At 43.5% G+C, this 26,181-nt stretch overlaps 1 protein-coding gene and 1 pseudogene across 4 annotated transcripts in view; both read left to right on the top strand.

Moving 5' to 3' along the window:
* Lrch (Leucine-rich-repeats and calponin homology domain protein) overlaps positions 1-26,181 on the top strand; it is a 246,742-nt gene that overhangs the window by 37,274 nt on the left and 183,287 nt on the right. For all 4 annotated transcript variants that reach the window (XM_075682826.1, XM_075682824.1, XM_075682823.1 and 1 more), the window contains exon 4: positions 10,301-10,543. In XM_075682826.1, coding sequence (XP_075538941.1) covers positions 10,301-10,543 — 243 coding nt within the window. The remainder of the gene's footprint in view (positions 1-10,300; positions 10,544-26,181) is intronic.
* Positions 19,922-21,830, top strand: LOC142573228 (uncharacterized; annotated as a pseudogene).

The raw sequence follows: 26,181 nt of genomic DNA, 5'->3' as shown, positions 1-26,181 counted from the left end.
TTAGGTGTAAGGAGAATGCCGAGGTACCTGTATGAGTCGGTGCATGTGACGAGGTTCTTATCCAGTGAGTAATCGAAAGTGGAAAATGTTTTTTTTTTTTTTTTTTTTTGCAGGTGAATGTTATTAGTTTGCATTTATCAGTTTTTAGGGTGATTTGCCAAGAAGAGCACCAGTTAGTAATATGGTCAAGATCTCGTTGGAGAGCGATGTAATCAGAAGGTGAGCAGATTTGACGATAGATTACACAATCGTGTGCGAACAAGCGAATGGAGGATGTTATTTCGGATGGCAGGTCATTAATATAGATCAGAAAAAATAATGTTCCGAGTACGCTTCCTTGTGGTACACCAGATGTTACATCACTGACACTGGAAATGAAGTTATTGACGGCGGTGAATTGCTTATGAAATGACAAGAAATTTTTTATCCAAGGTACTGTTTGGGAATCGATATTTAAGCATGAAAGTTTAGCTATGAGACGGCAATGAGCAACGCGATTGAAAGCCTTAGTGAAGTCTATAAAATGGAATCTGTCTGTGGGCCCGTATCCATGTTTAGGAAAATATCCGTAGTCAAATCGAATAGTTGTGTTTCACACGATAGTCCTTTTCTAAAAACATGCTGATGTTTAAAGAACTTGTTAGTTTCCAAGGGATTTGCTACGTTTGAAAAGATTATGTGTTCTAGTAACTTATCGGGAATGCTTGTTAGTGATATTGGGCAGTAATTGTTAACAGTGATTTTATCGCCAGACTTAAAAAAAGGGATAACTTTGCCGACCTTCCAGTCATACGGAACTTCCCCTCTTGAGAGGGACTGTTGAAACAAGCAAGAAAGGACTGTGCTAGAGGGTACTACTGTATATTTTAACATTTTTGAGTTTATGCCGCCCATGCCGTAAGAAGTTGACATCTTGAGGTTGTTGATCAGCTCAGCAACACCAGTGGTAGTTATATTAATGGGGGCCATGTATGGATAATAGAGTTCGATGGGTGTCAGTATTTTTGAATGGTCTTCCTTTGTAAATACGGCCGTGAAGTAATTGTTAAAGACTCGTGCAATCGGCAAGCCAGAACTATCAAGTATTTGTGAAATGTTGGAATCATTAACGGGAGAGATCGTTCTCCAAAATTTTTTTTGGTTGTTTTGAAGCAGTGATTGCAGATCGCAAGAGAAATATTTTTGCTTGGCTTTACTCCATTGATGCTCAGATTGAGTCAAAACATACTTCCCAAGTTGAAATGCACAATTTCCAGCCCTTACCACCCGTCCACATTGAGTTTGAGGCGGTGTCGATCTCGTTCAGCGCAGCTTCATTAGGACTAACACAGCCTACAAGTTTGTCCACTACCGACGGACCTGAAACATAGACTAAGCAAGTACAATGAAGGAAACTGCTTTTTTAGTTCAATTCTGGTCATACCAACTTGAAGTAAATCACTTTTAGCATAGTACAATGCACACACAAAAAGTGGGAAGCAGTGACATGGTGCAGTGCCAACACCATGGTACATCACCATTCTTGATTGAAGGCTGGTGGTTGCGCTCGCTGGCGCTTCCATAAATGAAGTGCAACCACGTGGACTGGTATATCTGTGTGTATTGTTATGCTGACAAATTTTTCAGTTACCGAGAAACACAGTTTGCCTGTTATGGCTAAACAGCCAACAAGTGATGACCCTTTCTATACTGCAGTGTAAACAACATTGCTCAGTGCCACACGAGTAAGGCAGGCATCGGAATTTTCTACTGGTAGCTATACGCACTGCCCAAATGAGTGCATATGTGTGCAGAGTTTACTCTAACAATACGCTGTTGAGCACAAAAACTATATGGCTGATGAAAAGCGGAGAAAGTGGAGACCAGCTGTCAAAAGCGACAGTAAGCGCCTTCCCAACAACAGTGACTATGGGGTCGTGCCACGCTGTCGCCGTTCTCGAACTGCCTGGGGCACTCATGCCTCTTCGTCTCAGTGTGATAAAACGCTTCTGATTTGCACATTGGAAGTGTTCATGTATGTTTTGAGCATTTTGTCATTATTCTGTGTCAGTGGTGCACGGCTTCTACTGTACTTGAAGCGAACAGCAAGTGGTATCCTTACATGTGCCAATACAGTGGAATCTCGATGATAGGAATCTCACGGGGTCACGAAAAATATTCGTATTAGCCAAAATTCGTATCATCGAAACAATTAGAACTAGCTAACAATTAGAACTAGTGAGAGGTGAACTCACTCAGGCACATGTGCGTAAAAAGCATTTATTTCTTGAAGAAAAAGTCTCTAATATCCTTCTGCTTCTTTTTCTTTGTCAGGTCACTTAGCAGGCTTTGTTCAAATTCATAAAAACGCATGCACATGTCGTCGCTGATTTCATCCGTGGCCATAGCACGCTTCAGAACTTCAAGCGCGTGCAGCGTTTCAGCCGCCGGTGGTGGTCTTTCGCCATCGCCCACGCCTAACACAACGCGTCCCGAAGCACAGCAGCTACTCTGTCTGATGGCACACGGAAAAGGAGGAAAAGCACAAAAGCAACATAAGCTTCAAAATAAACTTCAAACTCATTGCGCCCAGTTGCGGCCGCCGCACTGTCTGGCGCCACGTCCGCGCCTCCGCACCAAAAGAGAAAGGGAGAAATCACGTGATTGCGCGCTGTTCTCTTTTGCAGCCGTCGGTGGGCGGCGTTTATTGAGGTGAAAGCCTTTAATGGCTGATACTCGTGGTCACGTCCGTCTGTGCGCTGGAATCGTGCCAACTGTGGCCTCTCCTCTGCGCAGCGGCGCAACCTCCTCCCCTCCTTAGCAACCGGCGCACTGGTGGGGGGCGCATCTGCGCATAGCAACCGTAACATCTCACGACAGCGGTAGAACCAGCGTGCGCGCGTCGGCGGTGGCAGCTGCACTGGCAGCACCGCCGCTTCTTCGCCAGACGTCTCGTTGCAGTCGAGCGAGTGAGACGCATGGTTCTGAAGCGGCCCAGTGATTCCGCGCCAAGCGGTTCGGGGAAACGGCAGCAGATGCGGATTCCCTCAACACCAAACGACAGAAGAACAAGGAGCGAATGCGCATGCGACGACTGAACATGTCACCGGATGCGAAAGCAAGGGAGGCAAAACGGAAACTCCAACAGCGACTGATTAGATCGCCGGGTACCAAAGGCAGGGAAGCAGAATGAAACCGGCAGCAGCGACAGGTGATATCACCGAACACCAAAGCAAATTAATTGTAGCGCAGACGGCAGGAGCGACTGGCTCTGTCACCGACAAGCAAAGCCAGGGAAGCGGAGCGCAGACGGCAGCAGCGTCTGGCTTTCCAAGCACACTTTAGAATTTCCAGAGTTTTTGGTAATTTTCGTATCAACCGACGCGGGTCGAAAATTGATTCGTAACAACCATTCTCTAGCACATTGCAAAGTAATCGGGCTCGACCGGGACCACAGAAAAATTCGTATCATCCGAAAATTCGTATTAGCTGTGATTGTATCATCGAGATTCCACTGTATAAACAAATGTGCTACTCTTGTGTTGCATAAATACTCTGCGTGCAGTATTGCCGCTTTAAAGGGTTCTGGCAAACATGGTCAAAACTGAGTTATAAAAGCAGTTTTTATCATTCTATTGTCATACGTTCATGCAGGCCTAACAGTGGCAAGTGCATGAACTTGACTGCTACGATACGGCTAACATCCACTGAGCGGAATCTACCCCAGCTCGAACTTGATGTGGGTAGCTGGCGAGTGCTCATCTTTGTGCATTTCAACTTCCAAATCATGTTTGAATTCATATTGAGTATGATTAAATAAAAATAGAAACGTAGGTGCGCTGGCAGTCGTGTTACCAGACGATGTACAATACAACCCCATTAACTCGTTTTGCAAAAACACAAGATATAAAATGTACTAGCAGGGAGATGTAAAATCTGAAGTAACTAAAAAAATTTGACAGACTCAACTATTGTTGACATCTACATAATGCGAAGCATTGCGCAGATCATTGCGGCAGAAGACCCCAACACGCGTTGAGCTGTTAGTGCTCCAGCGGCTCAAGACTCATTTTGTTGTTTTCTTATTGCGTCATGTTTTAAGAGAGTTACGGGAAAGTGAAACGAAGTTGAACTGGTGGGCGACGCTGGATGTGGCCGAAGCAAAATGTGGTGGCCACATCACGCCTCCTGCAGCAGAGAACAGCAGCAGATCGCCTACTAAAAGCGTGCAGTACGCAACCAATGGCCCTATGCACCACACACTGTAAACAGATAGGTGAAGATGGTTATCACGATAGGTTATAGGTTTAGCAGCAATAGCTGTCAATGTGGCTTGCGACGACCTGAGTGGAGATTTGCTAGTATTGGAATAGGAAGCTGTGTGTGCCATCATTTTCACGTGAGGCAGGCGGCTATATACTGTTCTCATTTGTGCGTGCCTCCCGCCTTTTCTTCTTTACATGGGATCTAGTGGCAGAAAAACATATAAAATTGCAGTCAGCAGCAGGGAGTGGCGGTGCGTTTCATTTATGGCCTATTAAAAGTGTGCGCTATGCTTCCAACACCACCATGTGCTGTGAAACAGATGTATAGACGAAGATGCTTATCACAGTAGGATTCGTGGTGATAGCTGTGAATGCTGCATATGACAACTCCGGAGAAGCTTTGCTAGTACCAAAATGAGAAACTGAGTGTGCGCCAGAGTTGTCACGTGAGACGGGCGGGCAAGTATTGCAGTGAAGCTGCCGCAGCGGGCAGCTTATACAGTAAAAGCTTGTTAATTCGAACTCGTGGGGGACTGAAAAATTGTTCGAATTAAGCGGAGTTTGAATTAACGAGCGGGCGGCAAAAAAAAAAAAAAATGGCCATTGCATTTGGCTGCTAGGGCCGAAGCCAAAATAGCCATATCTGGCATCGTCATCGAGGAATACGCACTACTACTCTTTGAGGTCGGCGATTGCGGGTATTAAAATCATGCGAGTCCAAACACCAAAGGAAATAAAGATATCCAATCAATTTATGCGCCTGGAACTAATGATAAATGTACCCACGTGAGCGTCAGGCTTAATGATGAAATATGACACTATTTATGCTTCAAAAACATGTTTATTAACAAAAGAATAATGATAGAAGCATATCAACATGAAAAATAATCGGTGATTTGCGTTTGTTTGCGCTTTCTTCGCCGCGACTCGAGAAGCATTGTCTGCAACTTGCCCAACATCTCCAGCGCAGCATCCGAATTCTCATCGGTGGAGAAATAGCGCGCAGCCAGATCGAGTCCCGATGCTGCTTCACATGCGCTCGGAGGAGGCAACGGATCGTCCTCTTTGTCGACTGCGGCTGCCTCTCCGCAGACGTTCTTAAACGTCAGCCCGTGGCGGGCCTTAAAACGTGATAACCAGCCTTCCGATGCATTGAAGTCGCTGATGCCCATTTGGTTGGCGAAGTCCGCTGCCTTCGCAGCAATTATGGGTCCACTTAATGGAATATTCCTGCTGCGAACATCCTTTATCCACGTAATGACAGCAGTCTCCATCTCGGGGTGAGCCGACGTCCGTAGTCTTCTCCGCGAGGGCTCAATCTCCTTTTGGTAAGCATCGATGATAGAGTCCTTGTTCTTGATGTAGGTAGACAACGTGCTTTTTTTGATGCCATACTTCTCGTATTTTACTTCTCGTACTCCTGTATTTTTTCCTTCTTCCAAGCTGTCGTCGGTAATTTCTCTTCTCGCCGGAAATGATAAGGTGCATTGTCCAAAACAATGACGCTACCAGCAGGCAACTTCTGCAGAATGTTATTAAACCATCCCTCGAAGCGATTGCCGTCCATTTCTTCGTGGTAGTCGCCCGTTTTTTGGCCTTGGAATATATTTAAGCACCCATCGACGAAGCCATCCTCGCTGCCGATGTGCGTCACAATCAGGCGCTGACCTTTCCCAGAAGGTTGTTTCAAACCCGTCGACAGACCATTTGCTCGCGCATATAGGCGTCCGCGCTTCTGCACCACGGTGTCTGTCCACACGATCGACCGAGTGTGTCCCGCCGTCACCCATGTCTCGTCCAGGAAAAAGATCTTTCGGCCTTCCGCCCGGTAGCGTTTCACGTCACGAAGGTAGCGATTCCGCCATTCAGCTATGTCATCCTGGTCGATAAGCAGCGAATTGCGGCTCCTCTTCTCGTGCTTGAATCCGATCTCGACAAGCAGACGACGCACAGTACACCACTTCAGTGATGAGAGATCTATACGCTTCGAGAACTCGTTAGTTATCTTCTTGACCGTCGGTATCTCGTTGCGGCGAAAGAAATCGTGCACACACGACCTCAGCGCGCACAACGTGAAGCTGTGATACTTCGTGCTGCGTCTTTTTTTTCTCTGCATTTCGTGGACGCTTTCGCGAGGGCGTCAACAGTTTGCCACCCGAAATGTGCGATGCTTTGTCCTCCCTCTTCACCTTGAACACTGTGCTTTCGCTGACACCGAGCATCTCGGCGACAGACTTGGTCGTGGCCTCCACGCTGTGTTCAGGCTCCCTGTTACGCCAATACGTGTAGCAGTGGAGGATCATATTGCGTGAATCGCTGTTCAGGATGTGGCCACTCTTGTTCTTGTCGAGGATCCTTGGTGGTGTGGACATCGAGGCTACACAATGCTCGTTTGGCAACAAAGAATCGCATTCCGATGTCACCTCATTGGGCTCCATGTCGGAAAACTCGCACGGAATGCCTTGCGCGAACTGGCGAGATTTCAGGCTCGCAAAAAAAAAAAAAAAAGAAAGAAAGGAAAAAATTTGTGGAACACTGAACCAAAATATATAAATTTTATGCTATTTAACACCATGAGTGTTTATTTAATACGATGAATGAAGCATCCTTGTACCTTTCCTGCCTCGAGTATTCACGCCCCAGGTTTGTAATGGTTGCGATAAATGCATTGTTTTATATAAGTACTTGTCCAATAGCAACTGATTCATTTTAAGCTAGGAAAAAGAGTAGTAAATGTGCCGTGTACATGTAAACAAGCGCAAAAGCCATGCAGAGCTGCTCTTTCTACTTTTGTCACTTGCAATGAAGCGAAAGAGCAGACGACAGGAAGCATTGTGAAAGGCACAGGGTTATTTTTTTGTCGTGATCCGGCATGTGCTGTAGCACATGAGAGCTGTACTAAACCAGTCATCAAAATACAATCGTCGTTGTTTGTACCGAGAATTGTGCGTTTCAGAAGCACGATTTTTTTTAGCGGGATTATTTTAGTTGCGGAGGCAATCGGCTGTCGCGCTTCGGTCGTCTGGGCGGGGCCAGCGGGGCCTCCCCTTTTTTCTAAAGTTGTATCCGACTATAGGTAGGACATTAGGCAGTATAATAGCAAGAGCTTGGTGGCGCAACCTACTACCCCATTCCAAAAAGGACGCTCATAACATCCACCCATCCATCACGCCATCTCTCGTACTGTGCTTCAACCAGACCGACTGCCGCGGGCATCAGGCCATGCGGCCAAGCCGAACTACAGGAGGCGGGAGCATGCGGAAAAACAACACATCAGGGGACGCGTGAGAGTCACGTATCCCCACATATGTCATTCTCTAATGCCAATTTTTGCTAGAACAGATACATTTAAGTCCTCTCTTTTCCTCGCAAATGCAGCGGATGGGAATGAACTAATTGAAGCATAGCTCCATGACCTGCAAAAAATCTATTCTTGATTGGTTCAGTGCTTTACTCAGTTCTTATCCTTAATCTGTATTTTGTAACCCCTCTCTGCTTCGTGCCTGCAGTATTTGTTAATAAGTATACTGCCGAGGGAACACAAATGCACAAGAAATGAAAATGAACTAAAGTGGCTTCCACTTGAAGTGCTTTTATTGCTGATTTCTTATCAGTTTGTATATGTGGTTATTTCTTCTATGCATAGTGTTGAATAAAGTATTTTAGTGCTCTTTGCTTTGAAGCATAGTGTTTCTAAATAAATACTATAGAGGGAAATGTGGTGCTAGTGTCTACTGGAGCTCTCATGAGTGTTGCCTCAACCTACATTGGAATGATGGGAAGTACTACAGGCTTCAGATTGACTTCGATCTTTAAACTAGTGGCATTTGCTTGCAGCGCTGTAAATGAAGCTATACTCAGATATTATCACGTAATATCTAATTTTATTTCTGCAGTATGTTATATAATGTACAACACATTACATAAACTTTGTATGACTAAGATTGAAGCACGGTTTACTATGGTTTATCAACAGGGCACACCAGGGTATGCATTCTTGTGCGATTCTGTTTCCCATTTAACGCCAGAGAATAATTATTTATTTTTGCAACAGCAATAACAGCCGTGCATATACTTATATAAAGATACTCATCAAGTGTTTATGGAAATAAAAATTTTGTGTTGTGAGGAAGTGTTGCGCGCTTGAGAGGAATGCTACAAGTGTTGTCTGCTACGACGCCTGCTTGCTACAAACTTGAGACTTTTCTCGCAGACGACAGGCACTTGCAAACTCTCTCCCTCTTTCAAAAGGCTGCGTAGACTGTCACGATTGCTGAACATCTTCAAGTACTTTTAAGCACATCTGCTGCAGTGCTAGCTAGGACGCTTGGGGCCTCCTACAAGTATGCTTCATCATATTTTATATTGACGTGCCGCTTCCGAAGCGTTATGGCGTGGCTTTGCACTTACCCATTTTGCGACACTAGACTAGAGCCAGGAAGCAGCAACCTTTCCTATCACAAGTAAGTTTGTGTTCTCAAAGTCCTAAAACACATTTCAATGAGCACATAAACGAGCAATGCATAATGAAGCCCTCAATAAAATTTGATTGTCAAGCCACTAGAAGTACAACTGTCTGTCTTGTATCAGTAACGTCTTCTTTTTCCTATTCTGAAGTTTCATAAAGCACGTAACGCTACAGCGCCAACCTAACACACTTGACAAACCAAAGTCCAAACGGTCAAGACATGTTCTTTCAATGTTTACGATGCCGTCGCTTTCTCGTCAGGGTTTCGACACCACACTTTGACGCAAACATTGTCCCAGCCGCTGGCCAGTGTGCTATTGCCACTTCGAGCAACAGAACAAAGGCAGAGAGCTTCGCAATTCCCTGTCCCACTGCAGGTTATAGCAGTTGCAGTTGGAATGAAACCAAAACTGCCAAAAAATACTTTTAGACTAGTTTGCCAGTCAACAGAATGCCAATCTGTAGCCTGTACTTCCCATCATTCCCATGATGGTTGAACGATCGCAGTGCCAGATTTCCCTCTAGTTATAATATGAAACTTTATGCTCTGAGGGAACTGCTTTGACGAGTGCACCTAGTCTGCCCAACCATTGCAGAGCTTTGGTAAAATGTGACATTCATTAAGGCTCTACAGGTGAGGCCTAGCCAATAGTGTGCAAGCATGAGAGAAATTGGAACAAATTATTTGCTTTATTTCGTAGGATATGGGTTTGTACTGGTCACATATTTGTAGTTCCAGTGGAAAGAAATCAGCTTTTTAATTCCAACACTGCAGCAAGGTGTGTAGCAGACGTAAATTTCGGCATCTGATGCCTTGTTGTTAGAATGTGTAGGTTTGCAATGAGTAAAACATTTGCATGAAAGTTGTCATATGGCATTTTAGCATTGGTCAACTCAAGTGACCATCTTCACAAGCATATGATGCATTAGTGTTATCTAACTTATCCTAATATGATGCTAAGCTAGCATATTCCTATCTATACATTAACCTAATATTACCCAACATTACTTTGCCTAACCCAGTTCTAGACCCACGCACTCCTGCCTTTCCTAACCTGCACAGTTGTTTAGGTTCTTGAAGAATGCTGAAAACTGAAAAGTATAATTAAGGATTCTTCTTGTGGCAGGGCATCTGTTTGTTAACTTTTCAGTTAATTAAATGACCATTCAGTGTTGCCATTTAGCTGCAGAATGTGTGTTGCTGTTTGCTCAAGCCGTTTGCTCAAGTCCTGTAGTACTCAATCATTGTTAAATGCTACAGGAACTACAATGCAGCACCGACCAATTGGTCAATACCATTGACCGTCCCCACAAACATATTTATGATGCATTTGTATACTTAACATAACATACCCTGAACTGTATGTTCACCTAATAGTATTAGTTCACGGAGCCTAGCCTAATGCAATTGCAAATGCAAGTCTGCCCAGGCTTGTCTGATTTGCACAGTCTTTGATGGCATTTTAACAATCGTGAAGCAATAGTCAGGCTTTTGTTTTTTTTTTTTCTTGGAGTAGGGCACCTGTTTGTAAACCTGTATTATCCGTCAAGTGGTGAGGCTGCCTTTTGTAGCTTGCACTTTATGCAGGATGTCAGCTGCAATGAGCTGTCACAGCTCCCACCAGGCATCGGGGAGCTGCAGGCTCTGCGGTCGCTACGTGTGCGCCGTAACCGGCTATCGGAACTACCAGGCGAGCTGTGCCGGCTGCGCCTTTGGCATCTGGACGTGTCTGAAAACCAGCTGGCACGTCTGCCTCCCCTGCTACGCCTCATGAACTCCCTGCGCCACCTCCTGGTCGATGGGAACCCACTGGTGTCCCCGCCTGCTTTTGTACGTCTGCCGCTTTGTTCCTTTGTGGATTTACAGCATGAACCTGCGTAGCAGAACACTGAAAGTCACCATGGCGACACATGTGCACCATGTCAGTAGCCAGGCCGGTTGAACTCCTTAAAGGGACACTGAAGGCAAATACTAAGTCGACAGGGGCTGTTTAAGTACCATTCCAGAAACCTCGCAATGCTTGTTTCGTGCCAAGAAAAAAGTTAGTTTACGAGAAAATTGCATCTGAAGGGTCCAAATACCTTTTTTGAGATTCAAATCTCCCGCTACCCAACTGGGGGAGTGGTGATGTTGCATGCACCATTACTGCCCTTCACTGCCCTCGGTGAGTAAAACGGCACCTGACAGATGGCAGTACTGAGCCAAGACCGAGCGGTGGATTCACCGCTGCAGCTGCTTTTTGGTCAAGTGGCTTAAACCGTTTGGGCATCCCACGACATCACATGGAAGTTGAATTCTCTGCTACTTCCAGTTTGTGAGAGTTTTGCGAGCCAGCAAAACCAGCGCAACAGTACAAAAGTGTGGGCGGCACGGAATCAAGCAAAAACGAAGCCTTTGAACTGCGCGCGTCGTTGCCAAGGGTAATTTCAGTGAGTTCTTTTTTCTAAAAATGAAATAGAACTGGACAAATAGCACATTATTTCGTCTTCTAATACAATACAAGGATGTTTTTTGCAGAAAGTGGCTGAGTACTCGTGACAGAATTTAACTGAGGAGTGCTTTCGTCATCTGGCAAGTGCTTGAATGTCCCGGGGAGTCGCTAATCATGTCCTGCATTTACCTCAGTTTCTCTGTTACTAAGGCCCTGTTCGCGATAATATTGACGCCTTACAGATTCCCAAGCACTAATCTGTCGCTTTAGCTTGACTTAATATTTCAGTAATGACTCTTTTTACTAGGAGTCTGTGAATACTCGATTATTCGATTTCAAATCGAATAGTGAGGGTTCGAATAGTTCGAATTGCAAATCAGATATCTAATATTCAATTTCTTGAACATTCGATTTTTTGGATGTGGGTGCCTTCGGTGAATGACCCGGCCATGGTCGGTTGATGTCTTTACCAGTACATTGTTCCAATGGCGGTCAATCTCTTCTATACAGGGTTCATTCAGAGGATACTGATTGAAGCGATTGACGCGATGCGGATGAAGGGAACTGCAACAGCAGCACGTATGAAAAGCATGAGAGCATGTGTGAAGATCGGTCTGATTAGCCACCGGAAGGCATGCTGAGTGCATCGACTACACGAGTTCAGTGTTCACGCATGCAGGTTCGCAAAATTGGGAGCTTTCTGTCCACATGCAAGCACGTAGATGAACTTGGCACATGTGCTCGTGGTTGTTGCCAGATGGAGGGCCGCATACTCGAACGCCTCTTAAACGGCTGCCAATCTAACCTGTCGCCTCTTAAACGGCTGCCAATCTAACCTGTATGGTTGATTTTGGGACCAATCACTGATGAGCAACCCATAGGACATATTAGTGACAAACTTTCTGCGACGGTTTGCAGCCCATCAAATTTTCATCACGGCCACACCATTGGCCACACTGTCTAAACCCTTAGTTCTAACCAGAGCTGCGTCGTCTGGTGTTTGCGACTAAAGTTACGCTTACCGAATCAACGCAGATCTATTCACAGCGGTCACACGACCCTCACAAAGCCAAGAAACTAGCTTGCTAACGAAAGCGAGTGCACGGGATGACCGTTGCATGTTCACGGCCGACATCTTAGCGAAATACTGCACGGTGGCCCCTCGTTCTGAACGCCATTCGTAGGCACATAATGGTCTCGTAGCTTCGAATGACTCATCACAAGACCAGCTTTTGATATTTACATGGTGGGCTCAAAAATATGATGTGACAGTGCACTGACCTTCAGCTGCAGATGCATTTACACAGACGGCAGATAGAGGCGGACATGTAAAGAAAGGGAGGTTGGAGGACATCACGCAAACTTTCCGTGCGCCTCCCTATTGGAGAACTCTTTACCGTCGGTGCCGACCGTGGTCGACACGTGCGGGACCAATCACCATGCGGAGTGGCGCCAAGTGATTTGATGCGCATTCACGCTTTTGTCATTCATGCAGATTGGCCTTATAATGAGCTAAGGATAACCCACAGAAACCACCTGCCATAGAGATCAAAAACCCTCCTGTTTTCTGGAAGGAAGGTGGAAAGCAATGCTTTCTAAGCAGTAGAAGATTACCGTTAAGCTCAGTATGGCCCACTATTAAACTGAAAACCCCGTTGGTATTTAGGACAACTTCGCTACTTCTTCAGCTTCAGAGTAAAAAAAAGCACTTAATTCTGTTTAGAGACATTCCATCGATTAAGAAAAAATATTTTCCAGACTTTCGTACACGAACTGAGTTGTTATCAGTACTGGCACACTATTTTACTGTTCCCTCTAATAAGGGTAGAGCATACGATACATCTCGATTCATAATCAAGAAAGTGGCTGACAGATTGAATAGCACACTGTGGTATAAAGGTTGTAAACAGGGATAAGGTGCCTCAGAAAGGCTGGCCAACGTTTCGATAGGAGGACCTATCTTCATCAAAGGCTGCCTAGTCATCTTCGGCCTGTTAGTTTTAAAGGGTTAGTACAGTGACGTCACATGCAGTTGTTGTCAGTGGCTGCTGGTTGTAAAGGGAGAGACTTCAAAGAGAATGAGCGCTGTCGCCTGATGTCTGTGAGCGTGGTTCCTGAGGGGACATGAGTGGGAGAGTGGGAATTCATAGGTACCCAAGCTACTGATAGCAAGCAAGGCTCTTGTGAAGTAATGTGATTAGCCTCCTGAGCATGTGCAGCTCCCTGTTTCTTGCACAAAGTTTGGAACACAAGAGTTTGTCTTAAATTTACTGATATTCAATATTTGATTTGATGTTCAGCTTTGTTTTTGTCATTCGATTCAATATTCAATTAGAAATCTACTACATATTCGGTATTCGCACACCCCTGCTCTTTATGGTAAACAGCATGCCTAATTCTTGTAACTTGGGCTCAGTGCTATTGGTTTAAACAAAAAAGAATGCCAAAAGCATGCTGAATTATTTTTCTGGAATTCAGTTTTAACTTGAGAAGGTAACTAAATTTAGGTTTATCAGAGGGCTAAGATGCCAATTGACTCACAGGTGCAAGCCTACATGCGTTCTGATGCAAGGAGCTTGCTGAGGTCAAAGTCATCTGTTAGCTTGGCACCCATGCAGTCTATTTTCCTCTGCTTTGCCTGCTGCTGCGATGAAAGCAAGAGTGGTGAGGAGGGAAGGGAGAGGTGATACTCGAAGTAGGGGGAGCCCTGGCCAGAGTACTTCCATTCTTTGCACTGCAGCCACTGCGGTGGATGAACAGGACACCGATCAGACGTATAGTTGTATGTACCTAGTCATTATTTTCTGTATTGTTTGTTAGACCTCTGCGCTCCTGTAATGTTACAAGTGGACTCTCATTGTGTGTTTATCAAATGCACTCACTCTTTATCCCGCATAGTCACATTACTATATTGTGTTGTGCCTCTACTAGACTTCTTGAAAATTTGCTTAAAGGGACACTAAAGGTTGATATTAAATCAACGTAAACTGTTGAAATACCATCCCAGAAACCTCAAAACGCTTGTTACATGAGAAGAAGAGACTTATTTTAAGAAAAAATGCGTTCTGAACCGTCCACGTACCTCTGGTGCAGTTCAAATTGCCCGCCCTCCTATCGAGGAGTGGTGAGGTCATGGTCTCATAGTGACGTTGCGCCGTCGATGAGTAAAACAGCGCCCGCAAAAAGCGCTACAGCTTTTCTGCGCAAAACGCAAACGCGCGGCCAGAAACGGAGCCAAGACAGAGCTGACAGCAGCGCGGAAGCGCAACTATGGTGGCTAGAGGAAGGGAAAGCGCACAACGATAAGCTGGTTCTTTATTTTATGACGCCCACTTTGACGCTCGTTGCAATGGACGACCCTGACAACAACATATTGGCTTGCGATCCTGGGCTCGACTTCAGCGGTTTAAGCACCGGTGAACATGACCTGCTGCTGAGGGCTCACGCTGCCGGCATTGTTGCGTACTACTACGACGGCAACTGTATGTCACGGCTGTATGTATTCGCACATTTGTAGCTTTTCCTTCATGAAAACCAAATGGTGCACTCACTGTAGGTCGAACAACTGTAGGTCTTCGACCTACAGTGGTTCTTGCACTTCGGACAATGCAGGCAAGACCGACGGAACAGTGCTACGGGAAAATATTGCTTTGAAAGGCACTCCACATGTCTTCAGTAAGTCGACGTTGAACTCGTAATTCTCTGGATGAAAGTGCAGCGAGCACACTATGCGATTTTTCGGCTCTTTGCCAACGCGCTGTGGCAGAGGTACAGCACTTAACCACTTCGAACGGAGAGGTTCACTCGTTGGCACACAGTGATAAGTAACGTTGAATTTGCCGCTGCAACTGCCGTTGGCCAAGTTCCGCGGACCGTTTGCGCATCCCACAACATCACATGGACGTGGCATTCTTGCTGCTTGTTCCAAATGCAAGTTTCGCGAGGCAGCAGGACAACCGCAGCACGATGTGATAACAAAACAACTGAAACTCCAAAATGCGTGCAGCGCAGAGTCGGGCGTGCAGAGTCGAACGAAAAGAAAACCTTTCGACCACCCATACTACTGAAGGGTAATGTCAAAATGTTATTTTTTATTAGAATCGAATAGAAGTAGACAAGTAGCATTTTCTTCCGTCTTATAACATAATGAAATGATCTTTTTAATATGAGTAGTGGAGTACTAGTGACATAAATTATGATTTGGAGTGCCTTCGTCATCAGGCTAGTACCGGAATGTCGCTGGGGGGTCTCAAATCGTGTCGTGTATTTACCTCAATTTCTCGGTTACTAAAGCTCTGTTTGCAATTATATTGATGCCTTAGTCATTCTAGAGCATTGCTTTATCACTTTAACTTGACTTCATAGTAAACTTTAATGTCCCTTTAACCTGTGTATCGGATGAAATTGTACTTTTGAAGACCAGGGTCTGTAGTCATACAGTAGGTATGAGAGTCAGATAAAAGAATACAGTAAGCCAACACAAAAAAGTTATCTGCTGAAAAAGACAGTGTAAGTTCATCTGGAATAATATGTTTACCAAGGAAAACCAGAATTTGAGGCGGTAATAACAACTAGAAAAGTTCTAATTATTTTGGGAAAACATAAGCCTCTAATGTTGAACCCTACTTATAACCCTTCTGTAGCAAGGTCCATGATATGTGTGAAGTCTAGAATCGCACAAGTGTGTTTTCACTGCTGTTTATCGTCCCCCTAGTGGCGACATTGAGAATTTTTTTTGTGTTTCTTGAAAGATTGTTGTGCTTTATAAGCACAAATCACTTGCAACTTGTCACTGGCGGGAATTTCCAATATTAATCTTCTAGTAAATACGCCAAAGTCGCGGAGATTGCAGATTATTCTTGATTCTTTCTGCTGCAGAAACATAATTACGGCACCCACACGAATTTGTACCTATTCCGAAAGCTTGCTTGACTTGTTTATCACAAATAACTCGGACGTCTATGTGCAGTCTGGTGTAATTGAAGGAAACATAGGGGATCACTCGCTCGTGTACATGATATATAAGGTTAATCGCGCCATTTTGGAAGTGTTATCGTGCTGAGCCACTTCAAATTCAAGCAATTAATCAGAAAACTCTAGAAAATTTTTGCACGGAAATAAAAAAAAAAACTTCAGCTCAGTACTTGTCTGCAAAGACGCAAATGAAGCTTATAATATATTATCCATACACATTTAAAAGTTTACGAAGTTTGTTTCTTGTACAAAAAAATTAAAAAATCTAGAAAGATTAGGAAACCATAGCTTACTGATAAATACCTCAGAATGATCCGCGAATAAAATTCTTTTTATGCAAAGTTTCTTAAGACCTGGGATCCTGCGGACTTCACTTTCTTTAAAAAATACAGAAACTCTTTAAATAAATTATTGAGAAATGCCAAGAACACACATTTTGAAAATGTTTTCAATAGAGCGGGAACTAGGAGCAATGTCGTTTGGCGTGAAGTAAATAAACTTCTACTTCTACTGCCGGAACCTCATATTAAGCAGGAATTAGAGCTGACAATTGATAACAAAGCAATTAGGGGTGAAGAATTAGCTGACACATTTAACAAACACTTTATGTTTTTAACCCCAAGCACGCATAATATGAACACGACTTCCTTTCTCGGTACTCCTAATGCTTACACAGCTTTTTTTTGAACCTGCTACACCAGAAGAAGTATACTCGACCTTTATGTCCTTAAAAAACAGCACATCATGCGATATAGATGGATTACAGATTAAACCCATTAAATTTGTGCTTGACCTTTTGTTACATGTGCTTACTCACATTGTTAACATTCCCTTATTAAACGGAGTCTTCCCTGAAAAGATGCAACATGCGAAAGTTATTGTTATATTTAAGTCCGGAAACAAAAACGAGTTAACAAATTATAGGCCAATATCTATACTTCCTGAAATTTCAAAGGGTCTCGAAAAGATCATTTGCGCAAGAAATAAGTAATTTTTTGATAAACATAGCATCCTAACAGATATGCAGTTTGGTTTCCGGCAGGGGATGTCTATAGAGCTTGCCTTACTGACGCAAAAAGAAATAATTTTGAGAACAAAATGATAACTCTAGGTGTATTCGATAACTTTTCCAAGGCTTTCGATTCAGTTAACTATAAAACCCTATCTTCAAAATTAAACCATTATTGCTTTCGTGGAGTTCCCCTTAAACTTTTGAAATCATATCTTGAGCACAGAAGGCAGTGCGTCGCAATTGGATCAAAACTTTTGTCAGCAAGAGAACTAACACAGGGTGTTCCACAGGGAAGTGTACTCAGACCGATGTTATTTAACATTTATATTAATGACGTAACGAATATAACTGAACACGCACAATTCATAGTCTATGCGGATGATACCAGCCATTTTTTGTAAATCACTTGATATTGCACAATTACGAATATGGCAAATAAAACTTTAAACTTATTTCATAAGTGGAGTAATCTAAACTCATTAGCAATTAATGTGAATAAAACTAAGGCTGTGTTGTTTACGCCACCACAAGAACAAGTAAACTGCAATACTGTTCTTTACTTCGGCTCAGAAAGGATAGAATTAGTTGACAATGTCAAAACGTTAGGTGTAATTTTTAACAAGCATTTAATTTGGGATACACACGTTGAGCGTATTATGTCCACTTTGGCGAAAGCATGTGGAATAATCTGTCTATTACGACACATACTGCCCTCTAAGGTAAAACTGTTGTTATATAACAGTCTCTTCCTTTCACATGTTAGCTATTGTAATCTAGTGTTGGGTACGACATCGCAAGCAAACATACGGAGCTTAAAAACATTACAAAAAAAAAAACTGTCCAACATGTTGTCAACGCACCGTTTGATGCGCATACATTCGAGATATTTCGTGCTCTTAATGTGCTTCCTATTGAATATTTTTATGATTATAACTTAGTCTTAAAAAATAAAAAAAAATATTTTCGCTGTAACAATAACGTTTTCATAAACTTGTGCAACTTAGTGAAATCAAGGGAAGCGTTATATCAAATCAGAAAACAGAGCCAGTGCGTGTTACCTTTCACAAGAACTAATTATGGTTTCAAGCGACTGCAGTAACAAGTGCCAAGAATATTAAATGTGATACATGCTTCCCATACCGAACTAAATGCTATTACGAGAAAGGCACTGAAATTAAATTTGTTTAATAATGGTCAAATTTTATAAATGATAACATTGCTTTTTTAAATATTTTTTTGTTTTGTTTATTTTTCTTTCATATTATATTTTAGTATGTTCCAAATCTCGCTTTTCCATCGTTCCGCATTTCTTCTTTTTGTTCCACTGAACATTGTCGTTACATTCTGAGTATAATTGTTGGTATTTTTAAATTGTATTTTTTCAGGTGTTGCTTATCATTTGTTCATGATCTTTTTTCCTCCTCTTTTTCTGGATACGGATGTGCTTCCATGTACAGATGCAAATATGTATAGATGCTGGGTTGGTGTTGATACACATGTGAATATATGTATACAGATATTATAAATGTTCTGATGTGAATATCAATGTCTGTACAATATGAAATTGTTTTGTACATATGTAGCATCCTCTTTGTGAATATGCTGCAACTGTTCGTCAAAGACAGGGGACAGGAACCCTGACAAGCTGCGATTGTGCAGCTTTTTGTTCCTGCCCTTGCATTTTGTTTTGCTGTAAAAAGGAAAATGCGAAATAAAGTTAAAAGTTAAAGTTGAAAGTTATGTTAGCAGTTAAAGTGAACTTTGTTGAACTTTAATAGGCAAAGTAGCCTAAAGTGAATTTTACTTAGCTGTGAAACTTAAGTGCAGGGTTTGCACGGGTCCTTGAAATCCTTGAAAACCCTTGAATTTGAAAATGTGATTTTCAAGGCCTTGAAAACCTTGAAATATTTAGTGGTGCCTGAAAAACCCTTGAATTCCGTCATGATAGTCATTGGCGCCATTGAGCGATTGCCCGTTGATCAACTGGCCACATTGAAAGCGAGCGTTGCCTCCCGATCCAAGTTAAGAAAATCCAGTCTGGTTCGGGCGTTCGTCCTTCATGTTGTTGTCTTTCTTTTTTTTGTTCACTGCGGTCGCACACTTTTTATAGTTGCCGTCCTCATACTGCTTGTTAATCGCCTCCCGTTGGCTTATTCAGAGCACGTATCGTGGCACGCGCTGGACGTGGACCTAATTGTGTGTGCGTGCAATGCCCGGGAAGTGCAATTTTCAGCGATTGTGGCTTAGCCATGACGAGTACAAGGACTGGATTGCGCCGGACACCACGAATTCGCATCGTGCTAGATGCCGACCGTGCGGAAAAGTGTTTGACATCTTGTCGATGGGAGAGTCTGCGCTGAGGAGCCACAAGAGGAGTTCGAAACACAGTGCGATCATGAAGAACACAGCAGGTAGCTCCATGTTGAACTACGTGACATCACGCGAGTGTGGCGAATCCGTTCGTGTGGTCGAAATGCAGTCCTCGAATTTGAATGCCGCAAGCAAGGCTCACGACTTAGTGACAGAAGCGGAAATATTGTGGGCTTTGAAAGTTGTCACGTGTCATTACTTGTACAGCTCATTTGCCCACACAAGCGATCTGTTCAAGAGAATGTTTCCCGATAGCGAAATGGCGAAGGTCTTCACATGGAGAGAGAAAAATTACGCATACCTGGCGTGTCATGGCCTTGGACCATTCTTTCTGTCATCCATTCATCGGGTGATAGATAAGTGCGACTATTACATCGTTCTGTTTGATGAATCCGCAAATGATTACCTCCATTAGAAGCAGATGGATATACACGTCAGGTACTGGGATGCATCTCAAAAAATAACAAAAAGGTACTTCACATCTGTTTTTTATGGGCCACGCGACGGCAGATGACATCGAGGATAAATTGTTGAAGGCACTGGAGCCATTACCACTTGTTAAGATCCTACAAGTGTCCATGGACGGACCAAATGTCAACTTGAAATTTTTCAGAAGCTTTCAGGAACACTTGCAAAAACACTATGAAGTACAATGCCTAGATGCAGGCTTTGCGGTTTGCACGTTGTGCACAATGCCTACAGGGTGGGTGTAACTGCCAGCAAGTGGGGAGTGGACATTCTGTTGTCTAAGTGCATTGTTTGAAGATTCCCCGGCGAGGCGAGAGGACTTCGTAGCGGTGACTCGTCAGGCTACATTTCCCCTTAAGTCCGTCGCCCATCGCTGGGTCGAAAACGTTCCGGTAATTGAACGAGCCCTTTCACTGTGGCCTGGTGTGAGAATTTACATTGAGTCTGCAAGAAAGAAAGAAGTGAACCAGCCGAAACGTGCCTCCTTTCAAAACTTGCTCAGTTTCTCCAGTGACCCACTAGTCCCAGCAAAACTTAACTTTGCCCTTGGGATTGCACTAATTCTGAAACCTTTCCTGACGGACTATCAGGCAGACCAACCACTTGTGTTTTTTCTGGCAAGGGACCTCAAAACAATTGTCAGGAAGCTTCTCACAAAGTTTGTGAAGTGTTCAGTTCTCTCTGCATCAGTTGGGACTACAGGCCTGTTGAAAATCAGCATTGAAGACGTGAACAGTCGCACACCACTTGAGAAAGTGGACATTGGTTATGCAGCTGAACAAATTTTGAAGAATTCCAAGGTCTGTGCAAAAGATGCACTTGCATTTAAAATGGAATGCAAGCTTGTTACTGTGTGTAAAAAGGTTCTTGAGAAGAGTCCTTTAAGATTCCCTTTGGTTAGAGGCCTTTCCTCACTGGATCCCCGTCAAATGTGCACCAAGCCAGACCAGTGTCTAGCAGGACTCAAGAATGTTTTGAGTGCCCTCATCGCTGCAAAACGGTTGAGTGATCACCAACGGGACTCTGTTCTCTCTGAGTACGCTGAAATGCTTCAGATGGAGAAGCACAAGCTCCGATTGTTTGAAAAGAGCTCTGACAGGCTAGACATTTTTTTCTTAGAACTCCTAAAGTTCAATTCATCCTACGCTGAGCTCTGGACAGTAGTCAACTTTTGCTTGTGCTCAGCCATGGCCAGGCAACTGTGGAAAGAGGATTTAGTGTCAACCGGCAGGTCTGTGTGGAAAACCTGATAAGTCTGTCATATGTCTCACAATGCGTTATATGTGACGCTGTTGATAAGGCAGGTGGCATCCTTAACATTCCTATAACAAAGGAGTTGAGGACCTCCGTTTCAGCTGAAAAAAAGGCATCATTATCTGCATATCTGGAGGCGCCGAAGAAGGAGCAACTTGAAGAAGCAACAGAGTCAAAGAGGCGCCTTGTTGAGGAAGAAATTGATACCTTAAAGCGAAAGAAAGCAAGACTTGAAGCAACCGTTGCTGATCTGACAGCTTCAGCAGACAACTTGGCTGAGAAAGCAGAAGAGACAGGCGACGTCGTGCACATTGTGAAGTCAAATTGCCTTAGGAAAACGGCAAAAAGCAAGACGGAAGAAATTCTAAACATCAAGCAAAAAATAATTACAAAGCTTCAGGAGCTTTCATTAATGCTTGTTACGACCTGTCTTAGTTTACTATTAAACTAGTCTGGTCTGTAAGTGCGTCTTTTTCTTAGTGTTCAATAAATTTGTTGCAGTGTGTTTTAAAAAAGTTGTTTTACTATAAAGGGTACTAAATTGAGTTTTGAAATGAGTCCTTGAAAAAAACTTTTGGGGGCCTTGAAAGTCCTTAAAAACCCTTGAATTTGTGCCTTCAAAGCCTGTACGAACCCTGCTTAAGGGACTTTGTTGTGCAGCATAAAGAAACATGCAGCAGTATTTGGTTCATTTGCTTTTGCAGCTAGTAAGTAATCTTTGCAGAAAGTAAATTGTAGATAAACTGCACAAATGCAGTAGTTAACAAGGAAAATATTTTGATGCAGAAAGTTTTTAGATTAGCATAGGCATTTTCAAATCACATCCAGAAATAATCCTTGTGGAGCATATGGCTTTCCATCACTGTTATCACAACTTCTTGATCAGTCTAATTCCTTGCTACTGAGAATATTTAAAAGCAGTGACAGTCGGTTAACAAATTTTTTAGGAAGTTTTGTGCAGAGTTCACTCGACTTTCTCCTTCTTCCTTCTTTAGTATATAAGGAACACCATCAGGGTACATTTCAACATATTCATTGAGGATTGAATATTGGTTCCTTAAACTGTAGCTTTAGCAGCTTTGGGTTGATGTAAGGCTTTTCTTTTTTGAGCTCAACTCTTAGGCACCCGTTCCTGCGTTGAGCATCAGCGCGCCTCGACATCCATCCCTCGTAACCAAGCGAATGAGCACAGCAAAAGACGCAAGAGCGAATGCGGAGTGCAATGGGGGATGAAAGGCGACGATAGCTAAGAGAGCATGAGGATGAAAGTGGAGGAGAAGGTTACAGTGAAAGCATAAAGCGGAAAGCAGAGGAGGAAAGTATGGCAAAAGGGTGAGGAGGAAAGCAGAGTGGCGCACAAGACTACGAGATGGTGCCATAGTATTAGAGCGCAGCTCTTCGGCGCCCGTTCCTGAGTTGAGTGTCGCCGTCCCTAGGCGTAACCATGCAGACGTGCTAGTGTCACTGTATGCTCATTCGTTGTCGTCGTCTTGCCCTTCTGGCTCCGATGCTGCTCATCATGCCAGCGTTCCCATGCTGCCCCTCCCTTTGCAAAGGTGCTGACAGCACTGGCTCACTGCAGTTCGATCCGTTGATTTCGGTCTCAAATTTTTTGCCTCAATATATTGATAAACGAAAACACATATCGAGCTGCGCTCAGATTTTCACATTAGGAAGTACCGTAATCGTCGGACACTTCTTTAGTAGTCTCCCACTTTGAGTAGCACTTCAGGCCTTGCTTATCAGTCTCGAAGTTCAGCGTGTGACACTTACGTGACCCAGCTGCAGGGAAGCAAACCACTTATGAATATAGTTTAAGATCTTTCAATACCGTATTTACTGGCATAATGATCGCACTTTTTTGTAGGAAAATTGATGTGAATTTGGGAGGCACAGTAAGTGTGTGAATAAATCTTTATGTTGGAATGGTGTAGGTGCTAAATAGAAAAATGAAGTGGCTGCAAATCAGAGTTCTCACGCTAACGACTAGAAGCTCAACGAATTATCTTTTCTCATCAGTGCTTACCATTTAATAAACCACGTGTTCTACACAAGCAGGTACTGCAAAGGCCTTTTTTTTTTTTGCAGACGCTAGCCGAGCCTAGCGTCACTAAATGAATGAATAAAATTTCTCTGCCTGACCTATTTCGAGTGGGTGTCAGTACTGACATTGGAACAAGCTGACGACTGTGGCTGCAACAATTGTCGAGAGTTCAGTGATTATTCGAGGGGGAAAAACACATTTTTCGTTTCCAATGTCGCAGGTGTGAGCAGTATGTGAGTATATTAGGTACCTCTCTTTGAATAGTTCTTAAATGAACATAATATGCATTTCCAAGGCTAACGCATATTCTGGTCATTTCGGTCTTTTATCTTTCAGTCACATGGTAAGGAAGAAAAAACACTCTAAACTTACTAACTCGTCATTCAATCTAAGCACAGAGCTATACCCAATGCATTTCTGCAGCTGGTTCTTAAAAATGCACGTCATGCTATCATCTGTGATTGCTGGCAAGGCATAGGTATGTACATTGTGGGGTCTTGAAAGTTCTAGAAATACAGGACACACTATGTGCACTACAAACGAAAAAAGGGCATGCACCTTCGATAGAGTGAGCCAGCTAGCAAAATACATGGATTGGAATACAGTTGGACCACTTATAATAATTTTTGAATGCCGAAACATTTCCATTCTTATAACTATTAATTGTTATAACCGAGTTGCATAAAAAAGTTCAAGGGGACAAACATGCAAATATTTTAATTCGATTCAAAGAAGGGCAGTCAAACCGTGGCGGCCACATCGAAGGGCACGAAATGCGAGAACACCCATCTACTTAGATTTAGGTGCACGTTAAAGAACCCCAGGTGGTCGAAATTTCCAGAGTCCTCCACTACGGTGTGCCTCTTAATCAGAAAGTGGTTTTGGCATGTAAAAGCCCATAATTTTTAAGAGCAGTCAAACCCACCTATAGCATTACTGGTTTTAACAACACTCGGATTTAGCAGTGATCAGCTGCGACACATTTGTGTGTGTTCTATGGTAAAATAAACCCCTTATTATAATGTTCCCATGTCACATTATTGGCTATAGCAACTAAATCTGGCTACTAGTTGTCGGCACCGAGAGTGAATGAATATTGAAAAACAAACAACCAAAGAAAATTTTAAGGACGTTTAAGCTTCACCTTTAAGAGTGGAATGGGATAGCATTCAAAGACCCCTTACTGCTTTTCATGCTTCTCGGCAACTGCAGTTTATGTAACTGTAATATTTACTGGGAAATTCTGGCAGGAAACGCTATGTGCAAAGGCAAGCTTTCAGGTAGAAACGCGACCTCTTACGTGGGTTGATCTGTTATTGTTTCGCACTTTTAATATTTCAGTCTTTGAAGAGCTAACATAAAGGATATGCATTATCTGTTTTTTTTTTTCATTACATTTGTGTGCTGCTGTTTTCTCAAAATGCCAAGGAATAACATTGTAAAGAATGAAAGACAAGGTATGAGCAACTTGGGTGGTAGAAGAGTGGTTGGGTATTTATGGTTTGGAATTTTGTTCGAAATTCTTTTTGCCAAAGCAACGTCCGCCACCGACACTGGATTTTCTGCGACACGGGGCCCTTAAGGGGCGACGCAGGTCTTGAAATTGCAAAAAAAAATGCAAAAAATGCCAATTTTCAAAAATCGTGATTTTGAAGTCTTCATTGTCCAAAGTATTACCCCACAAAGTATTATTGCTCAATTCCTTCTCGAAGTATTTAAAGGGACACTAAAGGTTACTATTAAGTCAACGTGGACTGTTGAAATACCATCCCAGAAACCTCGAAACGCTTGTTTCGTGCGAAGGAGAGACTTATTTTAAGAGAAAATGCGTTCTGAAGCGTCCGCGTACCTCTAGCGCAGTTCAAATCGCCCGCCCTCCGATCGACGATTACTGACATCATGGTCTCATAGTGACGTTGCGCCATCGGTGAGTAGAACGGTGTCTGCAGACGGCGCTACGGCTTTTCTGTGCAAAACGCAAACGTGCGGCCAGAAACAGAGCCAAGACAGAGCCGACAGCAGAGCGAAAGCGGGAGTATGGTGACCAGCGGAAGGAGAAACGCGCGACCATAAGCTGGTACTTTATTCTATGACGCAAACTTCGACGCTTGTCACAATAGACCCTGACAACGACAGATTGGCTCGCGATGCTGGGCTCAACTTCAGCGATTTGAGCACTGACAAGCGCGACCTGCTGCTGAGGGCTCGCGCTGCCGGCGTCGTTGCGTACTACTACTACGACGGCGGCCTCGACACCGGCTCTCCGGAGCGGGAAAGCAACGAGGGCTTCCCACGACATCACAAGGACGTGGCATTCTCACTGCTTGTTCGAAATGAAAGTTTCGCAAGCCAGCAGAACCCGCACAGCACGACGTGATAACAAAACTACTGAAACTCCAAAGCGTGTGCGGCGCAGAGTCGAGCGAAAACGGAACCTTTCGACCACCCATACTACTGAAGGGTAACGTCAAAATGTTATTTTTTCTTAGAATCGAATAGACGTAGACAAGTAGCATTTTCTTTCGTCTTATAATCGAATGAAATTATATTTTTAATACGAGTAGTTGAGTATTAGTAACACAAATTATGAGGAGTGCTTTCGTCATCGGGCTAGTACCGGAATGTCGCTGGGGGGTCTCAAATCGTGTCATGCATTTACCTCAATTTCTCGGTTACTAAAGCTCTGTTCGCGATTAGATTGACGCCTTAGACGTTTTAGAACATTTCTCTACCACTTTAACTTGACTTTCTGGTAACCTTTAGTGTCCCTTTAAAGGAAATGGCATTTGTAAGACGGTGGGCCGGAATTGAAGGTCCAGCTCGAAAATTTGCCCTAATTTCAAGCCGCCGAAGCTCCGGACGACGCATGGCGATTGCCGCCGTCTTGGTCTCGTTTGAAAGCTGGTTCCCCGTAC

The sequence above is a fragment of the Dermacentor variabilis genome, chromosome 2, assembly GCF_050947875.1.
Source record: "Dermacentor variabilis isolate Ectoservices chromosome 2, ASM5094787v1, whole genome shotgun sequence".
NCBI lineage: Eukaryota > Metazoa > Arthropoda > Arachnida > Ixodida > Ixodidae > Dermacentor > Dermacentor variabilis.
This window is presented reverse-complemented; position numbering and strand designations above follow the sequence as displayed.